Raw genomic sequence first — 21,784 nt, 5'->3', positions numbered from 1 at the left:
GAGACCCCTCTGCTTTCACTGGCACATGGGCAACCCGCTTCGAGCGTTCCTCAAAAATTAGTTGCCCCATATAAAACTGTGAGCCTCGCGTCTCTTGCAACGCTCCCAGCCCAGGGATACAATGCATAGGCTGGAGTTACCAAAGCCAACCCGACCCGTTGCCTGAGCCCACCGGGGCGGCTCTCTCTCGTCTGCTTCTCCCGTGCCCGGAGAAGCCTGGACTGGCATCCCTGTCCCCAGGGTCACGGCCGCCGCCGGGCCCGTGGTGAATGCAGGGACAGCGCTAAGACCGGCCGGACGGGAGAAGCAGGCTGACAGCTGCCTCCCTCGGGCCACCCCCTCCCTGACCGAGCCACAGCCACCTGCCTAATGGCCTGACTCCCGGGAGAAACCCACCCGTGCGGAGGTCAGGAGTTTATTGTGCTAAGGAAAATCAAATGGGAGGAAGGGTAAGGGGAGTGTGTTTGTGTGGTGGACCCGAGAGACACTGACCCCATCACTCTCCCACTGAAAACACAGGCCCGTGTTGAATGGGCGGCGTAGACTGCTGGTGGTTGTCTTGCTGGGCAACCACTTCCGCTGCCCGGCTTTTCCATTCCAAAGATACCGACCCGGATCAGCCTGCTGACCCTACAGACCACGCAAAGTGTGAAGTGGCTCTCTCGGGAGCCCAGTGGGGATGTTTGCAGAGCTCCCCGCGTGCCCGCGCTGGAGGGAGCTCGACCCGGGCTCTGCTTCTGCCGTGCCTGGCGGCGTCCCGGTCGGATTGCGCGGAGGATGCGCCCTTCTCCCTCCGCGCGGGTGGAAGCGGATCCGCAGCAGCCGCATGAGAGCAGGATTTCGTTGTAAGGCCGCCTGGACCCACGCGAGACACTGGCAACAGAAGACTGGCTGTGATCCTGCTGCTGCCAAGGGGCGAGACGGCTCCAGCCGCCGGGCGCTGGCGAGAGGGCCCAGGCAGCTGGTGAGACACGTCCCCGCAGGGTGGCTTCCCGCGTGGGCTGGCGAGTCACCGCCAGGGTGGCCCCGGGAGTGGAGGCTCCGGTGCTGCCGCTCCCCTGCGTGGTGTGGGCTGCTCGCTGCCTCCTCCGCTGCGGGAGGGGTGCGGGGAGAGCAGCACACGCCAGCGGGAAAAAGAGGTGTCCGTGGGGGACAGGAGACCTGCCGGCTGGCGGCCAGGCACACGGCCGCCCCCCACTGCAGCCTGCGGGCAGGGAAATCTGTGGTCTTCCGGGTAGGGGGCAGCCCCGTATTGCTAGAAGTGACCTACCCCTGGGAAATGGGACAGAAGTGACTCGAGGGTGAAGTGGTGGGATCCATCGCTTGATCCACCGTTCAAAACCCTTATTTTTAAAAGGGGAGAAATGCGGGGGGAGGAGGAAGAAGCGACAGAAATGAGATGCTGACACTGAGGAGTCCCAGGGAGACATCAACAATCGGTGCCTATGGACCACATCAAAGCACGGCAGAGCAACAATAAAATGCCTTGAAACACTTCTTAATGCAATGTTTGCATTGGGCAAGTCCACAGATGACGCCGAATTTGCCATCACAAGAGAAATAAAGCAGCAGATGAGGTTTAACCAACATTTCTCTAAAACCCGACTGTAGAGGGAAAAGAGAGGAAGGGAGAGGGAGAGATTTTTATAATCCTGAAAGGCAAGAGGAGAAACCACATCAACATAAAGTGAGTAAAATGAGGCAGGGCAGGATTACCAAGGCACAGGGGGATCTTAACAAATAGACCAATATGCCACAAAACATCTGTAAAGAAGAAAACTTCCAGTCAGGATTGCTACGGAGGTACTTTTGACTCAAAGGCTATTGCTCGGCCCTGCTATTTTAGAAGAGGCCGTATTTGTCCCCCTTGCGCCCTCATTCCCCGGGCGGTACGGGGGCACCCACAACCTGAGTTTTGTCCCGATAGTTGGAGAGCTTTTCTGGGCGGGACGCCTCTCGCACGGATAGTGAAGAAGGAAAATGGGGGCGAGTGTGCGTGCTGGCGAGGGGAAAGCCTCCGTGTTCCGGTCAGTCTCTGCCAAACAAGCAGTCACACTCAGATGAGTGCTTAATTGCTATTGTGTTTTTGTTTTCCAAAGGCAGAACTCCTATTCCCCGAGCGCGGCTGCAGTGTGGCACAGGCTGGCTTTGTCTGGTTGCTGTGCGGCCGCTCTCGTCATGCTGGCCCCGCCTGACAGCAGCCCAAAGCCAGGAGTACCTATTTAGCTGCCTGCCACCCACGCACGAGGGAACGGCTGGATGCAGGCGGCTGAACACCCCTCTGCCCTGCAGCGAGTCTCCCTTCCTCGCTGACTGCTCATTCCCGAGGAGATTAAGTCCCGATCTGTGCTGAACTGTCAGATCCCGCTCTCAATTTGCTTTGTTGCCTTCCCCCGTGGGAGAGTTGCTGTCCCTTCTGAATTTGGTTCTCCCACCTCCCCCGCTGGCCGGCCGTGCCAGGCGAGAGCCGGCGCCTGCTGCCGGCACTGTCTTTCCCTAAGCCGGAGCCCGTGGCGGCTGAGCTTCCCGTGCTGGCTTCACACGGAACCTCCCGCTTGCTGCGCCCACGCCGGGCAGCCTCGGGAAGTGCTGCCGGGGCTGCCTGCCCTGGGGCCGGCCGGCCGGGGGGCTCCGCTCGTCCCTGCTGCGGAGATGTCCTTGCGCTTCGGCCCCTGCGGACAGGAGCTGGCTGCTTCCCACCGCCCTCCTCAAAATATTGTTCAGCGGGAGCCTGAAAGGCGGCATTGCAGCCCTCGGGCTCCTCCTCCGAGTATGCCACAGGCCGCTCCTTGACCCGGGGCGACTCCGTGCCAGCTGCGCCAGGGGCGAGCACAGAGCAGGGAGAGAGGCCTTGCGGCGGGGCAAGCACCGCACACGCTGTAGGGCTCGCTGCTGCGTGGTCGCGTATCCCCAGGGGATGGAGAGAGAGGACAATTTCACTTATAGAATTATGATAGAACGTGACCCCGACAGGAATGCGGCCGGCACCGACACGGGAGCGGGGGGATATCTGTAGGTTTCCGCGGCTTTGCGGGGAATTAGCGAGATGGGCTGTGGGGAGCCAAGAAAGCTGCGCTGAGGGAGGGATAAAGGTTCAGCTGGATCAGGGGGTATCCCACGGCGTAAACGCTCGCCGCCCTCCGTTCGATTCCAAGGTTTCTATCTTCCAGGCAGGAGAAATCCCTGCGAGGAGTGCAGGTCGCACGGCAAAAAACGGACCACAGATACCAGGAGAAATTCCTCCCGCCAGCCCAAAATTTCGTCCTGAGAGACCCCAGTCCCCGGCAGCTTTCTGGTTACTAGAAACTAATAAAAACAGTATTAGAAGCTAATAAAGACTTGCTTAATAATAAATCTGGGCAAATTCCGGGCGCAGAGCAAGAGCGAGCGAGGTTTGATATGCAGAAAGGGAGCCTGGGTTGGGGTCCGGTGGGTCATGACCATTTTCGGGGGACCTGGAGCCGCGTGTCTGGCCTGCCTGCCTTACACAGCAGTCGTGTTTCACGTGGGTCAAAATAAGCCGTGTTTGAAGTTCCTGGATTGTGCCACAAACGTATCTCGTGAGGAGGCCGGGGACCACTTTCCTGCTTCTGTAGTGGTGCCTACAGTTGATAGCACGGGGGGATAAACTTCTGTTTTCCATAGAGGGAGGATTACATCCGGCGGCCACAGATCTTTTGAATAGTCCCATTAAAGTCTGCTTCGTTTTAGGTTCGGCCCTAAACGGGGTTGTTTACAGTATAACACATCATGTATGAGGTAGGGGAGCGCAGAGACGTCTCTTGGTTCAAAGAGCTGTGCCTTGAAGAGAAAAAAAATTCCCCTTATATTTATTTTTTTGACCGAACACACATTGAAATGCTGTGTGCATTCCTGCTTTCCTCCCTGGAAAAGTGGGCTTTGGATCCCGTCTCAGTAACAAGGGGCTGGTTGTCCGCCTGCAGCACCCCATATGAGAACTATTGTGCACAAGGCCCACAGCATTTTCTGGGGAATGCCACTTTTTCGGCATGTGTGAGGCTTGGGGACAAGAGCGGGACAAGGGGACACGTGGCTGCCGGGTGGGTCCCGCCTGGGCCCGGGGGATGTAAAAGCACGCTTGGCTTCTCCCTCTCCTCCTCCCCGGAGGTAGCTCAGGCTGTGATGGCTGCAAGGTACCATAGGCCCCGTGTGCCCTGATCTCTCCACTCACCGCACTCAGTCCTGTGAGTTTGGGAGCCGAGGGTTGCGTTTGGACTGGAAAAAATAATCCAACAAAAAAGGAAACAAACCCCCAAATGTCAACTCCCTCAAACCCCCAAACGTCAACTCCCTCAAACTATCCCAAATTATAATAGCAGCAGGTATCTGCAAAGAAGCAGCTCTTCAATGCGCTGCTGTGTAAATGCTGTTTGCTACCGGCGTGAAACTGATTTCTTTTTCTTTTTCCATGGAAAAATAGTCAGGCGCCCTGCTGAGAACAGTCACCTTTCAGACTAAAATCTCCCTGCCGGGACTTGCGCATGGGCTGCCCCACACCTGGTTCTGGCCCAGCTTTCCCGGTGCTCCTCGTATTCCTACGGCCACGCGTCGTGGGGTGATAAGGGAGGCATATGAGTCCCGATCCGGGGTCGGAACCATAGGAGTGCTGAGCCACGGCAGAGCTGAGCCCCTCAGCCTCCGGGAGATGCTTGGCAGGTGACCTTCTCGGGACCTGCTCTTGTGCCCTGACTGACAGTGGATCTTGTCCTGGAGTTTGTCTAGATATGTACAGCCTCCCTGCCGTCTTTTTCCTGCTGCTCCCGAGGTCTCCTAACCCTCTAGACCTCCGAAATTCCTTCAGGATGGTTTATGTGTGGGGAAAAAAAAACAAACAAACAACCCAAACCAGGCAACAAACAAGCAAAAAACCCAACCCAGACCTATGAACCACTTTGAGATCTCTCTCGGTCCCATCTCGCCGGCTAACACCACTCCCGAGTCCACCTGCAAAGAGCGGCGGGGCAGGAAGAAGGAGGGCCTGAGGAAACCTCAGCGACCCACTGCAGACGAGGCCGGGGGAGCGCGCAGGGGGGCAGCGGAGCCCAGGAGCCCAGCACCACCTTCTCCTCAGCACCACCACCCTGTGTGAGCGACTTCGGGTGGCTTTGCCACCTCTTCTCGGGGGTGTGAGTGTGTGTGTGCAAATAAGGTTGTCAGGAAGGTAATGAGGCGGGTGGCAAACTGTGGACAGGCTGGCATGGCTGATCAGACACCTCTGTCCCTCACCCTCGGAGCCCGAGCGGTGCGCAGTTTCTCTGGGGTGCAGGGGGAGGGGGGAAAAGGGGGTCAGCCCTGCTTTCTGGTGGTCTTGCTCGCCTCTGCCCTCCTTGGAGCTGCCTTTTGCCTCTCGCCATCCGAGAGCTACAGCCACGAGGATTCACCTGTCAGCAGAGACCTCAGCACAAGTCAGGGAGAAAATCTGCAGAAGCGGGAGGAAAAATAAATATCTTATAAAAAAGCGGGCGGCAGGAGCAGCCGGGATTGGGTCCGGGGCGCCCGTGGGTGTGAAGCCGAGTGTCCCGGGCGGGCGCGCCCCCAGGCTGTGCCCGGGGGCTGCAGCGCACAGGGAGCGTGGAGCAGAGCAGCCCGCCCGCGTGTATCTGCGGGTTTCACGCAAGCAGCGAGAGCTGAAAGCTGCAGAAACTCCGCGAGCCTGCTGACAAGCAGGCAAAGCGGGTCTGTAGTCTGCAAATGAAGAGAGAGATCATCTAGTCCCCCGCTTATCGTTCCGGGTTTTTCTGAAGTTTGGCGTGGTAAATACAAAATGCATGGCTTTTAATCCTGCCTGTGTTGTTCCAAGTCAGTAGCTGAGAAGGCAGAAGGGTCTCTAGCCGGGACTTTGGTCTTTGTTTGCGAGGGGAACCTGCTTTGCCTGAATTATTCATCATAATTGCCTATTTCCAAACAGCTCCGCGGGGAGGCTCCGAAATTCAGTCAGGTCTGACTGGTGCCTGCGGAAAAGCGACGCCCGGAGATGATGGAAGTTCAGGGACAATTTTAAGTTCCCGATTCTCCTCCCCACCGGGAACACAGGGGCCGGGATGGGGCTGAACGGGGGGAGAGGCCCGGGGACAAGGGGCATTTTGTTGTCCTAAGCCCAGGAAACGTGCCGATGTGTTTCTGCTCCGCCTGGTCTCCTCCTGCCGCCCCGAAAACAGGAGAGACAAAAATAATATATGCGCCGAAACAAACGGGGGAGAATTCCTAGTAAAATGGAGGGAAAGTAGTGGCTGTTTTTTATAGTTCAAGTGTATAATCGGATTTTTTTTCTGTCCTGATAGAAAGCAGATAAATTTAGGAAGGGAGAGCTAAGAGAATAATTACAGGGTGAAGGTAGTTAAATTTTATTTCGAGTCCCAAAGGCAAAACCTGACATTTTATTGCAAACATCTGGAAGGCTTAAGAGACTGGCATGGTGTTTGTTTAAACACTAATAGAGATTTTTATTCTGTAAAACACAAACAAAGCCCATTTAAAAACACTTGAGACTGTAAATATTTTGCGGTGGTTCAATTCTCAAAGCCTGAGAAAACCGGGGGAAGGGGAGGGGGAACGAATCGACAGCATAATAGGGGTATAATTATGAATTAGTTAATATACGCAACAATACCGTTTGTGCAGACCATAAAAATAAATTGCAGGCGTGTTTTTTTCCCCAGTCACAATAACTGACCCCGCGCAGCACGGGAACATCACCTCGCTCGTGTTTTCAAGCGGCCACTTGTGCTTGCTTTAAACTTGCCTCTTATTAGAGAGCCAGCCTCGAAATCCTCCGATCCGTTTAAAGATAATCGACGCTGTATTAAAGCCCAGTAAATCACTCGCTCACGTTATCAGACAGCCTTCAGCCCGCGCCCGCTGACTGGTTTTAACATTGTTTTCAATTACTAACTTTGAAAAAAAGAGAAATAATAGTAAATCCACGGGCTAGATCTGGATGAAGCACCTTCGGAAAGGTTTTCCTTGCTGTAGAGCAGGGTCTGAAACTGGCCCAGCCCCTGCAAACAGCACATCTGGACAGCACTCCCGCCCAGCAGCCGGCTCCCCTTATTTCTCTTTTTTCCCCAAATATTTCCATATATAAACAAATATTTTTCAGGCTCGCTCCGCGACAACTGGAAAGCAGAAGTGAATGATTTCTTTATAAACCCCGAGGCCTGGCCCTGCGACCCTTGCTCCTGCCACTTTATTCCAGGGAGCAGTTTCCTGGATTTAATGGGCGCTACCCCTGCGAGTAAGAGTCTGGAATAAAGACCAGGCAAAGGGGCGCATTCATCTCTGGCGGCCGGGGGTCGGGAGTCGGATCTGAATCCAGATTAAGGCCAGGCCTCTGGTAGACTCGAGGTTTACACCGGTCGCCGCGGGGAGAGGGGACCCTGGCCTCAGTGCCGCTGCGGCTGAGAGGAGCCCCGGGAACCGGGCGCCGGCGGGGCAGCGCGGATGCGTTTTGCTCAGTCAGATTTTGGTGCAAAAGCTCAACAGAAATCCCATCCCCCTGCTCGGGAGAGGGGGTTTTCTCTGGGTGAGCTTTCTCAGCGCAGGGGGCAGCGAACCCTGCGAGGGGGCAGCGTTGGCTCTGTCCCTCCCGCCCCCCTCATCCCTCCCCTTTCCCCCGGCACATCCAGTGGGGCCGCAAGGTCGCTGCAGGGTCTGCCCTCTCTCCTCGCTCGCACGGCGGAGCAGCAATGCCTTTGTGTTTACCGCTTTTGCACCGCCCGGCGCGGACGGGCAGAGGGAGGGCGAGCTGTCCTAAACCTCCCGGGCACCAGGATAGGGCCAGGGAGAAGGGCCGTCGCCTGGGCCGTGAATCCCGGCGGTCCCGGGAGCGGTGTCCGGGACCGCGGGGAGCTGCTCTCCCGCCCCTGGCTAAAGGGTCTGCTCCCTGGGGTTTGGCAATTAGGGGCCGTATTGGCTTGGAAACTGCGCTGTGTTTCTTGTCGTTCCTGCAGAGGCTGTGTTCGGCTGCCAGAGCCGGGCGCGGAGTGCTCGGACACAGCTCGCAGACCTCGGGGGGCACAGGAGAGCGCCCCAAGGTAAGAGACCCAAAAGGGGTCGGGGCTGCTTTAAACTGTCCGCCAGTAAAACCACACTTATTGCTATGGAAAACGTATTTCTGAGTTCTCACATCAGTTCCCAAAATTCGTTTTAATCGCCCTGCCTTTCCAGCACCATTTCTTTTCACTAAAACGCTATAAATAATCCACTATTTTCTTGGGCTCTTTTGCTAAAATCTCCCTCCAGCTTCTTTAAAAGGCTTCCTCCGTGTCTGCCTCCCAGGCAAGTGTTTCCGAGGCTTACGGAAAGAGGGAAAATATTTGGTTTGGTGGGGTTTTATTGGGGGGATTTTTTTGGTGTGGTTTTTTGTTTGTTTGATTTTTTGTTTGTTTTGGGGTTTTTTTTTTGTTGTTTTGGGTTTTTGTTTTTGGGGTTTTGTTTGTTTGTTTGTTTGTTTGTTTTTGTTTTTGTTTTCTTTTTGAGACATTCCTTCGCCTGGGGAAGGACACACAGCCGGGGGACCCTCTGGAAACACATGTGCCCTCCTCCAAGTCCCCGCTGCCGCTGTCGGCTTCCTCCTCGCCTCGGTCGCTCCCTTCTTGTTGCTACTCCTGTCCCGGCACGGCTCCCCGCGGAGCCGGGGAGCGGGCAGTGCCGGGGTGGGGAATACACGATATCCCGTGTGGCAGCGCCGCTGCGCCCGTCGCTGAGCCCGCGGAGAGTGACCTGTCAAGGAGGTGTACTAGAGGGGAGGGGAAAGGAGCGGCGGGGAGGGGATGAGGGGTGTAGGGCGGGTGATGGAGACGTACAAAACCTGCTCCTCGGCCTAGATAACAAGGCTTAGCTTTTCCGGGATTTGCCGAAGAAATGGCTTCTTTCCCGCTTTTCATCTGAAATCCGTTTCCGTGCGTGTGAACCTCGGCGGGCGCCTTAGGCCGGGGAGAGAGCGCTGAAGGGCTCCGCCGTACCACGCTGACGTGGGCACCGTGGATTCACTCTGGGAGCAAAAGGAAGTGTTTTTCCCCCCTACACTCCCACATGAGCCTCTTTCACTTGTTTCCAGCCCCACAGAAAAAAATCGTCTACGAAAAACCTCATTCCCCCCCAGCACTGCCCTAAGCAGCTCTGCACCTTCGGGGAGCAGCGGAGAAACAATGGACAAAAAATAATCCCTTCCTGAAAATTGGTGTGTCTCTTTGCCCGCTTTTCCACCGCGGCTCGGTCCATGCTAATCCCCTCTCATACTTTATAATTATTTATATTTAATTTTGAACTTGTATCGAATTAACCCCCCGTGGCTTTCCCCGCTGTATTTTCCCTATACAGTGTTTCGCTTGACTTCATTTATTTTCCGGGGTCCCACCAGCTAATGAAAACAGACGCTTCTGTCACCTTCTCAAAAGTAGCCCTTGTTGCTTTTCACTGCGAGCCCCCCCGAGCCACGCGTGACTGAGGGGCGTGGGAGCAGCTGCGGACCCGCCTCAGCCGGGAGGATGTCAGGGCAGAGTGAGCCAGAGAGCAGAAATAAAATGCTGAATATTATGCAGGCAACCAGCCGGGATCTGTACCTAGCGGCTTTGTTTTCGCTATAGCTAGAGTGACAAAAAGAAGCAGGAAAGGGGGAAAAATTATATAGATATATATATAAAACCCTTCCCAAAGAGAAGGCGCTCCCCATGCCCGGGGGTGTCTGGGTCTCCCTGCCAGCCCACGCCGCCCGCTCAGCCCCGCCGCTCCACGGACACGCATCGTTTTGAAGCGAAAGTTCAACCCCCTCGAGACGTTGCTTCTGCTTCTGCCAAACACCGATTCCGCCGGCAAGGGCAAGTAATACATAGCATAAATGAAGTTTTAAAAACACCCCCTCATCCGGCACCGCTGGGTGGTAAAGCACCTCTCGGGTACTTTGCGTGGGGATTAGGCAGCAGCAGCGTTTGGGAAACCCGGGTGCGGCGGAGAGAAGTGCGGGAGTTGTTACCTCTCTGTGTTTAGAGTTATGGGTTTCCTACTGGCTCCCCGTTCTTCAAACAGTTAATTCTCCCGGCCGGTGTTCCAGGACTCAGATGGCCAAAATTCCTCTCCCTCAAGCCCGAGTCTCCCTCCCTTCCCTATTGGGTCGCAGCTTTTGGGTCTCTCCCGAGCTCTCCCTCCTATTGGCCGGGGACATTTTTTTTTCCTTTTTTTTTTTTTTTTTCCTTGACAGGCGCACGCAGCCTGCCTAACTCTTGGAGAAAAAAAAAATCCCAGAAGTTTGGATCAATCAGAGAGAGACAGAAGGAAAGGGGAGAAGAAAAAAAAAAAAAAGAAATCCAGCCTGCAGCCCCTCTGAGCAAGTGCTGGGACCTGGGCTGAGCACACCCTCCTGGCTCTGCCTGCGGAGTATCTGCAGCCTCATGTAGTGCCTTCAGGAGACTGAGGGCTGGTTCTTCTGGGGGTGCAGCTGGGGAGGGGTGGGGGGGGGAAAGAGGCAAGAGGCTCTGCCTCTGGTCCCCGAGCTGTGCGCTCCCAGCCACTGGTCGCTCCTCTGCCCAAGGGTCTGGGCTGGGGGATAAGATGAGTGAGAGGCGAAGATCGGCGGTGGCCCTCAGCTCCCGAGCGCACGCTTTCTCGGTAGAAGCCTTGATCGGGACAAATAAAAAGAGGAAACTGCGAGACTGGGAGGACAAGGGGCTGGATTTGTCCATGGAAAGCCTCAGCCCCAATGGCCAGCTGGGGGACAATGAAGACCCGACTCAGTGCCTGGACCTCAACCCCGGTTAGTGCGACTCCTTTCTCTTCGGGACTCCCCTCCTGCCCCGCTCCCTCCCAGCCGCTCTCCCTGGGTCCTGCCGGGAGCTGCCCGCCCGGCAGCGCGTCCCGGAAAACATCCGAGACTGGGAGTACAGAAAAAAAGAAGCGGGAATTGTGCGGAGATTTCTTGGGGGTTTTTTGTGTTTGGTTTTGTTGTTTTTTTGTTTTTTGTTTTTTGGGTTTTTTCTGTTTGTTTGGGTTTTCTTGTTTTCTTGCTTTCAGTTTATGGGGACTTTCTCTTACTCACTGTGTCTCTTCCCCCCTCCCCTAGCTCCATGATCTCCCGTGAGGGACGGCGTGTCCCCTCTGCTTCATTTTTCTCCCTCTCTCCTTCCTCTCCGTGGCTGTCGATCGCGATAGTCCTTCCCGGGTGTCTCGGGACACGCGTTTCGTTTTGCCCCAGAGTTCCCCGAGCCTCGATCGTGGAGTTGCCGGGTGGGTCGGGGGCAAGGGAGTGGGGTGCAAGATGCACCCCTCTCCTCTTTTCCGAGTCACGGGCCAACCCCCGTGTTTTCTCCATGGAGGCAGTGCCGCCCTAAGCGGAGGTTTCGGTGTAGGAGAATTTTGTGGGCTCCAGGATCAAAGCTGCTCCGAGGCGACGGTCGCCGACTCCTCGGAGCGATGGGGACCCTCTAAATACGCCTGCAGCTCGGGATCCTTCTCCCGGGGTCGGACCCGCTGGGTCCCGGCGGCGCGGCCTCGCCCCGCTCCTGGGACGGAGCTCACAAGCCGCAGCGGAGGCGCGGGGGGTCGCGGAGAGGAACCTACCGTCTCCAGAGGGAAAACGCTCCCGGCAGGGAAAAGGACCTCAGCGGGCAAGGGGCACTCCGAGGAGTCCAGCCCCGCTCCCGAGCCTGGCACCTCCCGGGAGCCGCGGCGTATGGAGCAGCGCCGGGCCCGCGGCCCCAAGGCCGGCGGGACGGGGTTAGGGGAGAGGGAGCACAACGCTTCCCTCCTGGTGTCTGTATTTTTAATTTTAAACTCTTGTTTATTTATTTTTATTTAAAAGGAATCCAGTAGCTCGCAGCTATCATTTGGCACAAGCCAAGCCCTGGGTCTCCTCTTGTCCCCCCGGCCGTTTCTCTCCGGCCTAAAACGACGGTCCCGGAAACGCAGCCGCGGACCCGCGACGATCCCGAGGGTGGAAACGCGCTGGGCCCCGCTCCCCGAGCTGTCCCCGCGCCCTTCTCGCCGTCCCCACGCCCTGCTCCCCAGGGCCTTAACAAGGGACGGATCGAGCTGCCCCGCTCTCACAAGTATAGTGTGGGGAGAAAGCGAATTTTAGGTGATTTTCTGTTTGCTTTTAATGTTCGGATGGGGCAAAAAGGTCAAACGATTTCTTTGCACAACCCCTAAGAAAAAGGACAGAAATATCCTTCACACTTGCCAAGTCCTTCCCGCTGCACTTGGAACAGCAAACACCTTTTAAAATTTGTTTTTATTTCTTTTGCTATCCCTGAGCTATCAATAAGCATAAGTTGCCCAAAACTCAGAGTTAAAAAAAAAAAAAAAACCAAACAAAAAACCCCCAACCAAACCAACAAAACAAAACAAAAACAAAAGGAGGGGGAAAGAGAGACAGAGAGAAGTAATTATTGATCGAGGTATTAAAAATATTTGCTGAAAATATTTGAAGTGTTTTTGAAGGGAGCTAAAGACTGTGAAGACCTCGTCCCTCTATGCTCTCAAGGAGCCGCATTTCAATTTGCTTTTAACAGCAGCCGCCTTCCCCGGTGCGGATCCTAAGGAGAAGTAGGTAAAATCTGCTGCCAGGGTCGTCTCTCTCAGCGGAGGGATGGGCATAAAGTAGAGGGGACAGCAGAGATCAACCAGTCAAAAAATAGTTTACGGTTTCAGAGGCTTCCCGGTTCAAAAGAATAAATACGCGACCAAAGACAAAAATCTGCTTTCTGATAACAGAGAGTATCAGTGCATCAGTCTTCTTTTTTATTTCAGAATGATTTTTCTTTTTTTTTAGAACCGTTTTTCATAAATTTTTAGCCACAATGGGATATATTTTTGTGCGGTCTAAATGTTTAATTTGCCCATTTCTCCGTGAATTCGAATTGGAAAATGGAAAAACTTTTCCTGCGCCAGATTGGAGAGCGGGAGAGAATGGCTGCTAATGCCTGAAACCTCAGAAAGTAAACGTGATGTTTTTCATAAAGCAAAGGAAATCAAGAACAGTTTGAGAAATCATTTTTAGGAGGTTGATAGACTTTAAATAAAGTCCGCGACTGTAATTTGCACAGTCACTTCATTAAACCTAATTCCTCCGCGGCGTACTTTTGCTGCTGGGTGAAAATTGATTAGCGGCTCCATAATGACCACCAAATTCCATCTTTACAAGACCTAATTAAGAACAAACTTTACACCTAACGTATTTTAAACTTGCCAAATCTCCAGCGATATAGAAAAAAAAAAAATAGAAAAGGGAATTTTTATGGCGTCCCAAAGGTTCAACACTCAAAGCCGCTGCCCCCGAGTAGCGACGGGCTGTTCCTTCTGCTGGCGGTGTTGCTGGTACGGGGGTGCTTGCGGAGAGGCCGCAAGTAGTGCAGCACGCGCTGGGAAATTATGCCTGGATTATCGTGGGATAACATAAATCGGTCTAGCCCCATTTATCGATCTTTTTGCTTAAATTGCCTCCATTTCAGCGCGGGAGGGTCTGAAAACCATTCACCGCGGGGAACTAAACGCGGCCGCCAGTAGAGTAAGGCTTCGCTCTCCTTTTCCCAGATCTTTTCCGTGCAGGCGGGTATGAAGATTTCTCTCCCACTCGCGGGACACGGGGTGGGGGGGGAGGCGGAGGGGCTGCCCCGCTTCACTGCCGGCTTCGGTGCGAATCTGTGCTGGTCGTGCACAAACTCAGCCCTCGGGAGTGCCTGGGAGACAGCGTTTCTTGTTTCCCCGTTTCGGGGGAAACCCTGACCCCTTACGTGCCATCTTACAGCCTTGGCCAAACTCTTCCGTGATGATATTGGCGAGACTGTGTCTCCCCGAGAGACTTTCCCACCCTCCGGTGCCCCATCTTCCTGGGAGAAGCGAGGTGGCAGGCTGGGAGGTGGCGGGTCGGGGTGTGGCGTGGGCAAAAGTGAGAAAAGCAAGCAGATAAATCCCCCAGGTTTGTAAAAAAATATCTCCCGAGCATCCGAGTTATTTATGTCTCAGCCATGAATCTCGCCACCAGAGTTAATGTGCTTTTTTTACGAGACTCATTTAAAAGGGGGATAAATCTGGATTTTAATCACGTGCGGGTTCAATCACGAAGTTGTGAAAAGGAATTCGGGATTACAGAGGCTCTCGCCTTCTCTCCCCCACCCCGTGCATTGGGGGCGCGCCGCGCGTGGGGCCGCGGCCGGGCCGGGGAGGCAGAGCTCGCCCGGGGGCTCCGGGAAGCCTCCCCCGCTGCTCCGCCGCCCACGGCCGCGCTCCCGCATCCTCCCCCGGCACTCAGTTCTCGCCACCGAGAGGCCAAAGGAGGAGGAGGAGGAGGAGGAGGGTGGCGGGACGCCCCTCCGTCCCCTTGGCAGGTTCGGTTTCAGAGGGCAGCAAAACAATGGGCTCGGATATCTTCTGGGTATTTATAGATTTAACCTGAACAGCGGAAAGGTCACGGGGGCCCCAGGCGTTGCCTCCCTTGATGTATATATTGTTTACCGTCGTTTACGGCGGTGGCATTCGTCGGCCCGTCCCTTTGCCACCCCAAGGGCGCAGGGACAGACCGAGGCAGAGCAGAGCGCGCAAGACTTCTTTATTTTTTTGGAGTGGGTGGGTGGAACGTGTCTCCGTGGACGCGTTTTCCTTCACAGAAACACGGCTGCTCCTTCAGGCGGTCAGGGTCTCTTCACGGCGAGACGGGCACAGGCGCTTCAGAGTCAGAACAAAACGGTCCGACGGCTAAATATATAGACTTTTTCGGCTTTGGGGCCGTCCTTTTCCTTACAAAGAAGCACACAAGCGATTTCGTAAACGAATTTTACTGCCAGTGCAGTCCTTGTTCCACACGCCCATCCCATCGGTATTCTTGGTTGCATATATTAGAAGTGCACCTATCAGTTAAAAAGCCCCCCAAACCACCTGGAAACAAACAAATAACCCCCAAACAACAAATTAAACAAAAGAAAACAAGGCATTGTTGCGAGTTTAATTATTCGCTCCCTATGTTTATCTGAATCTACACTGGCGAGCTACTGCGAGCCTCTGCAAAGAGAGAAGAAACACGGCACACATTTTAAGATCCACAATGTGTTTATTATATATGCTTATCCGTAAGATTAAGATCCGGGAGTTTGACAAAGCCTTCGGTGGCTGACGAGAGTAAAACCTTCAGCTCTTTTAGGGCGGCTTGTTGTTCTCCTGTGTCTCCCGGGAGGTTGCATCGATGTCCATCCCAACCCCGCTCCGCCACGGGGTTCCTGCTCCTCCTTGCCCACGGGCAAACCCCCTCCGCCGGCGGGGGTGCGGGAGCCATGCAGCCCGCCCACCCTCCGGAGAGGTACAGAGATTTTAAGAGCAGGAGAAAATGCCATTGACCCTTCCGCTTTTTTTTTTTTTTTTAAATTATTTTTTAATAGCCTTGCTTCTGAATGCTCATATTGATGCATTCCGTTCTTTGAGCAGCGGCTGTTAAACCCGTGAAAAGGGAGTGACTTAATTCGGTTTCTCACTTCAGCCTTTGTTTGAGTGCTCCGTGGATGGGGCTAGGATTTCAAGAGCTGGCAGAGCACTTTTTCTCGTCTCTTCCCCGAGGTAGAGCACATTGGTGTACATCGTCCTTTGCATGGTCCTTGAGGCTCGCAGATGAGCAATGCTCTGTGACAACGAGATGTAAGGCAGAGAGTCAGCTTTGCCTTTGCTTTGGGACTGGGAGTTATTGGTGAGAAGTCTTTCTAACGAATTTGTGTGTGACTGGGATCGTATGAATTCATTCCACCTGCTGGATCATCAGTTTGCCTCTTTAAGATGGGGTACAGAGCTCAGATCCGTTGCTCCCTTGTGTACACGGTGGAAGGAAACGCAAAATCTGCCCCTCCTAATACTTCTGTTCCCCCCATACTTCAGCAGCAGAGCTAAAGCTCTCGTCTTTCCCAGAGGAGACAATTGCAGGAGGCAGATGGAGCTGTCCAGATGAGAGCCAGGAGAGCCGAGCCCTGTGGGGGCTCGGGAAATGGTTGTCTTAGTCAAGTTCATACAACTCTGACCTTGGAGCTGGAGGAGCCAGAGAGCGAGAAGGATTTGTCCCTGTGGTTATATCCGTCTTACTGAATTGGGGAACTCCTGCTGCTGGCTTTGTGAAACTCCTCCTGCAGAGAGGTGAATTACTCACGCTGTATTAAGAGGGCAGGTAATAGAATAATAGAGGCAAACCTCATAGAGCAGCAGCGCATTAGAAAAAGGGCAGCGTGTCAAACAACTTTTTCCTTTCTTTTATATGTATTTTAAATCTGCAGCATTTTTTACACAGGTTTATTCCATCTGCTGGTAAGGGGAAAGCTGCTGTTTCAAAAGGTGTTTCTTGTCTTTGACAAGAACTTTGGGAGAATCCAAAAAGCTTCTGTTACAAGCAAAAGTCAAGTAATTCCTTACGAACCATCAATCACTTCTCCCCCCTCCCATTTGGGACTGAGCGCTTATATCAAATATCAGCCCAGCTAGCCTCTCCTCAGGCAGAAGTGTCCTGCTTTATCCGTATCTGTCTTTAAGGAAAACTGATGCTTTTTTCAGATGGAAAAGTTGAAAGATCCCTTCCAAGAGCGCTGCATTCAGGAAAGAGCATTTGCATTGTTTTGCAACGCAGTCGGTGACATTTGTGTCACTTCTATTCACACAGATCACTGTTCCTATTGTCATCCGTTGGATTCCTGAATAAATCTTTGCTTCCCAGTCTTAGGTCTTCAAAGATCAAAACTTTTTTTTTTCCCCCCAAAGTTTCTTTTTCCTGCCTTCTGATCTAGACTAATAAGGTTACAATAGTTTAAATAATGCACTAAAATCAGTCTGAGAGTATTGAAAATTTCCTGAATATATTGAGACAGGACCAGATGGCATTTACATTGTCCTTTTTGAAAAATTAGTAAAACCAATTCAAGTGTGAGTTAAATCACGCCAAGTGTCCATATTGAGATTGGTAGTTTACATTGGTGACGTAAAATCGAATTCAGTGAAAGAAACTTAGATTTTCTAAACCTGACAACGTTTCAGAGATCAACAGAGTTTCCCAGAGAGGCTGAGCGTGCTAGTGCCCGTTGATGGAGTTACAGGGTATTATGCTAACTCTTAGTTCTCTGACATCCTCCTAAATAGCGCAACTACTCTGCAGTAATGGGATGGGACGTTCTGTTTGAATCCTGACAGAAAAGGCATCGTGGGTATACAAACATATGGGCAGTGTCTGTCAGCCTGGGAGCTGTGTGGCTCCATTTGGAAGAGCAGCAGTGGGCACCTGGGTATAGGGAAAATGCAGGCAAGAAAATGCAGAATCTTCCCAGTTCTCCAGTTCCTAATACTGTCCAGAGCAGCTCTGTGCAGCAGGGCATTGAAAGATTTTGCTTCTATAGCTTTTTATTTGAACTACAGTTTCCTCAGGTAGAGAGTACTGTGCAGCAGTGCTGAGACATTTTTGTTTCCAGAGAGGAAAAAACCCCAAAGGTGCAGCTCTCGGCTGCTTGTTTCCAATACAGCTGAAAACAGGTTACGATTGCAACCTTTACACCTGCGAAACATCTGCTGTCTCAAAATACAACCCCCTTGTATTTCCTGTGTTAAAAGCTGTAGTGTGCTCTGGTGAGAAGTGCTAGGGAAAGACATAGTGGTATGGTAAAATGAAATTGAAATATCTTCGAAAGCAGATTGAGAATTTTTAAAACTGAGAAGAAATGTGTGCCAATTGAAATTCTAGTAGCAATTTGCATCCTGGAGGCATCTTTTAATTGCATATTCTTCAAGGTCAGGAAACAATGAATCAGTAAATCAATCCAAGAAGTGATAAAAGCACTTGTTACAATAATATTTACAATCATATTTTCATATACCCTTTGCCTAATTGAGCTATTGATCTGAGAGTATTGGGAAGATGGTAATAGGACTGTCTGAGTCAGACCCCTGTGACAGTGGCTTGTCCAAGGTTTGCTGGGTGTTCACAAATGCAGCCTTGCAGCTGTCAGAGGGAAGGATTCACCCAGCAAGTGGCTTAGGCCAGCACATTCTGATTCACAGCAAAGGAGGAAGTCCAAGGAGGATTTTCATTTTGGGACTCAGCAGAAAAAAGAGTGAAGATGGTGAGGATTCGCTTAGATTTAGCTCAGCAAAAGGTTTTTGGTTTTTTTTTGTTTTTTTTTTTTTTTTTTCTTTAAATTTTATGGAGAATCAGGAAAACTTAGGGTTTGGCCAGTCTTTCAGAATTTATTTTTATATCATCAAGCTACCTAATGTTTTTAAGTTGTGCAACCATTTTAGAACTAGATCCCAAGCCTCCTTGTTTCAATTAATGAAAAGGTAGTTCTAAAATAAATCATAGAAGGATTTATCAAATAAAGAATAAGGCATTTTTATTTATATAATACTCAAATCAAGCATTTGGACACTCAAAACTGCTTCCCTTTTTTTTTTTTTTTCTAGAAGTTAAAGATCTTTGGCAAATTCTGCAGGATTTAATGAAGTTTTCATTTCTCCTAAGCTGGATTTTCTTGGTTAATTTGATATATATATACTTAGAAAAAAGTTTGGCTAAACTCTTGCATGATAGAACTGAGACCCTGTCATAGTAGGTGGCTTCACTTCACTATCACTGCACCTGTTCATTCTTCTCAAAGCTTTTGCTTTTTGGGAAAGAAATCTTCCAGTATTGTTAAATGGACATTTTCAACTATGTCCACATGTGTAGTTCTTGGAAAGGAGCTTGGGAAGAAGTTACTGCCAACCACCTTTAAAAGAACCAATTTAGAGTTTCTAAAGAGTACTTAACCAACTGGTTAAAAGCTGACACAAATCATATTAATAATCAGCACATATATATGAATGCAGCCACAGCAAAAATTGTTTTAAAATCAGTGGGCCAGGGCACACAGAATAGCTATGAATGACTTACAGTTCTTTGACTTCACTCAGGGGCTGGATGCACTCTTGGCTAACATTGATATTTTTCCATGACCAATGAATTAACAAACCCGAGCTTCAGCTTTTAGGAGCTTCAGGAAATAGAGAACTCCCTGATCAGAAATCTCCTCCAAAACCGAGGAGAAAATTGAAGACACCAGAGTGACTTTGCTTTTAATAAGAGTGAAGAACTGTGCATCATAGACTTTTTAGAAGCTGCACTAGTAATAGCAGTATCCCTAAATAAGATAGCAGAAGTGCTGCTCTCTTGTGATCTGTGTGAATGCCTATGCAGAGAAAATAATTCCAATGAGAACATTTTATAACATTTAGAAATGTATGGTGCATATGATGTGTAGGTTAGGGAGGCTTTAAAAATAGAATCTTCTTGGTTTACCCCTGAAATGCCTGTAGATCAGTTCTGTAATTCTGAGTTTGCTGAGGAAGATGGGACCTTGGGAAGACATGGAGAGATTCACAGATAGACTGTTTTTTTTCCACCTGATTGTTGCACTGGATTTTCTTCAGCCCTGCTCTAAGGATCCTATTAAAAGCCCAGTTATTAAATGTTCATAGGTGTTATTATAATCACATTTAATAACTTTTACAAGAACTGCATTCTTTGATAAAGAAATTATCCTGGTTCTGCCCTGTCAGCACCCTCTTCAAGTTTTGCACTTTGCACAGAAAAAATGCAAATGAATTTTAATTGTACTTTAAGCAGCCTTTCTCACCAGGGTGAAAAAATAGCAGAAGAAGCCCTGTTGAGTATTCCCTTACACCCTCTCAGACTTAATGGAAACTCTCCCACTGGCTTTTTAAGAAAGCAAACTTCAGCCTTGAGCTTGCGCTGGACTCCACTGCTGCCTTACCTTGTATTTAAATACCATGCAAGAACTGGGATTGGCAATACCAAATTTTTAGTTGATGTATCCTAGTGTGAAGGCTGTGTGGAAGCACACTGCTGAAAGAGGGCCTGATTCTTTGACATGCCAACTATCTGCACTTCAAAGGACTATATAGTGCTGATTTTCAAGGGTGCAACTTCTGTGACCTTATTTTCAGTGGTGTTAAGAACGTGTAATCCCCATGGAGAGCTTAACCTCTCCCTTGATTTCTGCTCTGAGATACCCTAAACAGGCTGTGATAGCCTGGAAGCAGCCTCCTCCTCAGCACAACAGTTGGGACTGGAATAATTTTGAGTTATGTAGGGGGAATCCTTTGTCATTTGCTGGAATATCATGTCAGTCTGTATGAGTTAAATAATCGTGACAGGGAGAGTAATACCTGGGCGATCATTTGATGTCATAGCTGGATCATGTTTGCTCTTCAGATTTAGTGCAAATGCCTGATAGTGTGAAAACAATCAGGTTGGATCAGATGCAGGTTTCTGGATTATGCCTGTCTTTGCTATTTCTAAGTGCTCCTGCCATTGAATTGTGTAATACAATTATACAGAGCTCCATACAAGGCAATAAGGCTGTTATTTTTACACAGAGAAGTTATTTTTTTGCTTCATAAAGCTTAACCTTTTTATTCCAGAAGGTTGCAGCAAGCTATAAAAGTATAGAATTCAGCACATGACTGTGGGTGCCTAATGGTTTTTATTTTGCTTCAGAATTTAAAAGATAAACAGAAGATTTATTATTGTAGGATTTGGGGGTTTCCTGTGCCAAGCTCTTTGGAGCAAATAAAAAAAAGTCTTCATTTACCATCAAAAAAGCCTAGCAAAGTCTCCATCTGCCTAGTGGCAAGCCAGTCACATTATTCACTTCAGTGCTGGTGAGTGTTAGCCACATAAACTGTAACATCACAGTGCTGTTATGCAGGTCCCTGCGATGCTGATGGAGCGGCAGAAAGCCCACACTGCCCCATTAGAGACTGCTTGGATTATTCTGTACAGTGTAATTCTGTTTACTCCCTAACTCAGGAAATTGTGCCTGAGCTGGGGAAAGGGAGGGCAGCTGTGGAAGTGCCTAGCAGTGTGCCGTTCCAGAAATGGACAATAATTAATAGCTTTTGTGAAAATACAACCGTATAATGCAACTGCAGGAAAAAAAAAACCAACCTCAGTCTGCTTCTCAGAATGAAAGATTTGATTGTGAATTGGCTGGTTACTAAGAGCCTTTCAAGACTGTTTGCTCGAGTTACATTAAGGTGCTGAGCATCATTTATCCTGGGAATGCTGGAATAATTGATTTAGAAAAAACGAAACGAGGTTGGACTGAGCCCATACAGGGCACATAAGAAAGTAATCCACTATGGTTACAGCCTTCCTCAGAGGAGCAGTTCAGCCCCAAAGGGGGATGGAAAATGTCTGGGGCGTTTTTTGCCTCTGTTCTTTTGGGATGTCAGACGCCCTCCTCCTGGTTGTGCTCTCAGACACCTGCAGGACTGGAATGTCCAGAGGCTTTTGTAGGTGCTGACTTGTCCTTGGGCTGAGAAGTGATCGAAAAAGAGCAAATCAAGAGTAATTGTGCTGTAGCTTAGCTGGATGAGGACTGGGTGTCCTGTATCCTTCTGAGGGGCTCACTTGGCTGGGACAAGGGATGCAATGCATCAGGGAATGAACGGAGTCACTGCTTTGTTCACGTTGAGTCACATGTGTACATTATCCTCCTGGGAATGAAATGATGGTGAAATCAGGAAGAGAAGAGTTGTGGCAAAGTGGCACAGGACTAGCGGCAAAGGAGTAGAAAACCAGAAAACTGATAGAAAACCAGAGAGAGGGATCGCTGTTGGGAAGGAAGAGGAGAATGAGGTGGGAAAGGGAGAGGTTCAGGGCTTCATTTCCTACCCACTGGCTGCTCTCAGCATGAGAAGAAATTAGAAACTATTTTCAGACTTTCTCCCTGCATCTGGGTACCTTCCTGTGTTGTTC

The 21,784-nt window shown here is 50.9% G+C and overlaps 1 protein-coding gene across 2 annotated transcripts in view; it reads left to right on the top strand.

Annotated features, from left to right (window-relative positions):
- Positions 1 to 7,932: 7,932 nt before the first annotated feature.
- TBX15 (T-box transcription factor 15) overlaps positions 7,933 to 21,784 on the top strand; it is a 92,747-nt gene continuing 78,895 nt past the window's right edge. The window contains exon 1 of one of the 2 annotated variants that reach the window (XM_039559838.1): positions 7,933 to 8,054. Coding sequence is in view for 1 of the 2 variants with exons in the window: in XM_039559836.1 (XP_039415770.1) it covers positions 10,570 to 10,771 (202 nt within the window). In the remaining variant the exon portion in view is untranslated. Of the gene's footprint in view, positions 8,055 to 10,246; positions 10,772 to 21,784 lie in introns of those variants that run through there. The other variant, XM_039559836.1, reaches the window with a different exon arrangement.

This window comes from Corvus cornix, chromosome 1 (genome assembly GCF_000738735.6).
Source record: "Corvus cornix cornix isolate S_Up_H32 chromosome 1, ASM73873v5, whole genome shotgun sequence".
In the NCBI taxonomy this organism is placed as follows: Eukaryota; Metazoa; Chordata; class Aves; order Passeriformes; family Corvidae; genus Corvus; species Corvus cornix.
The sequence above is the reverse complement of the archived record's forward strand: the minus strand, read 5'-3'. Positions and strand labels throughout refer to the sequence as shown.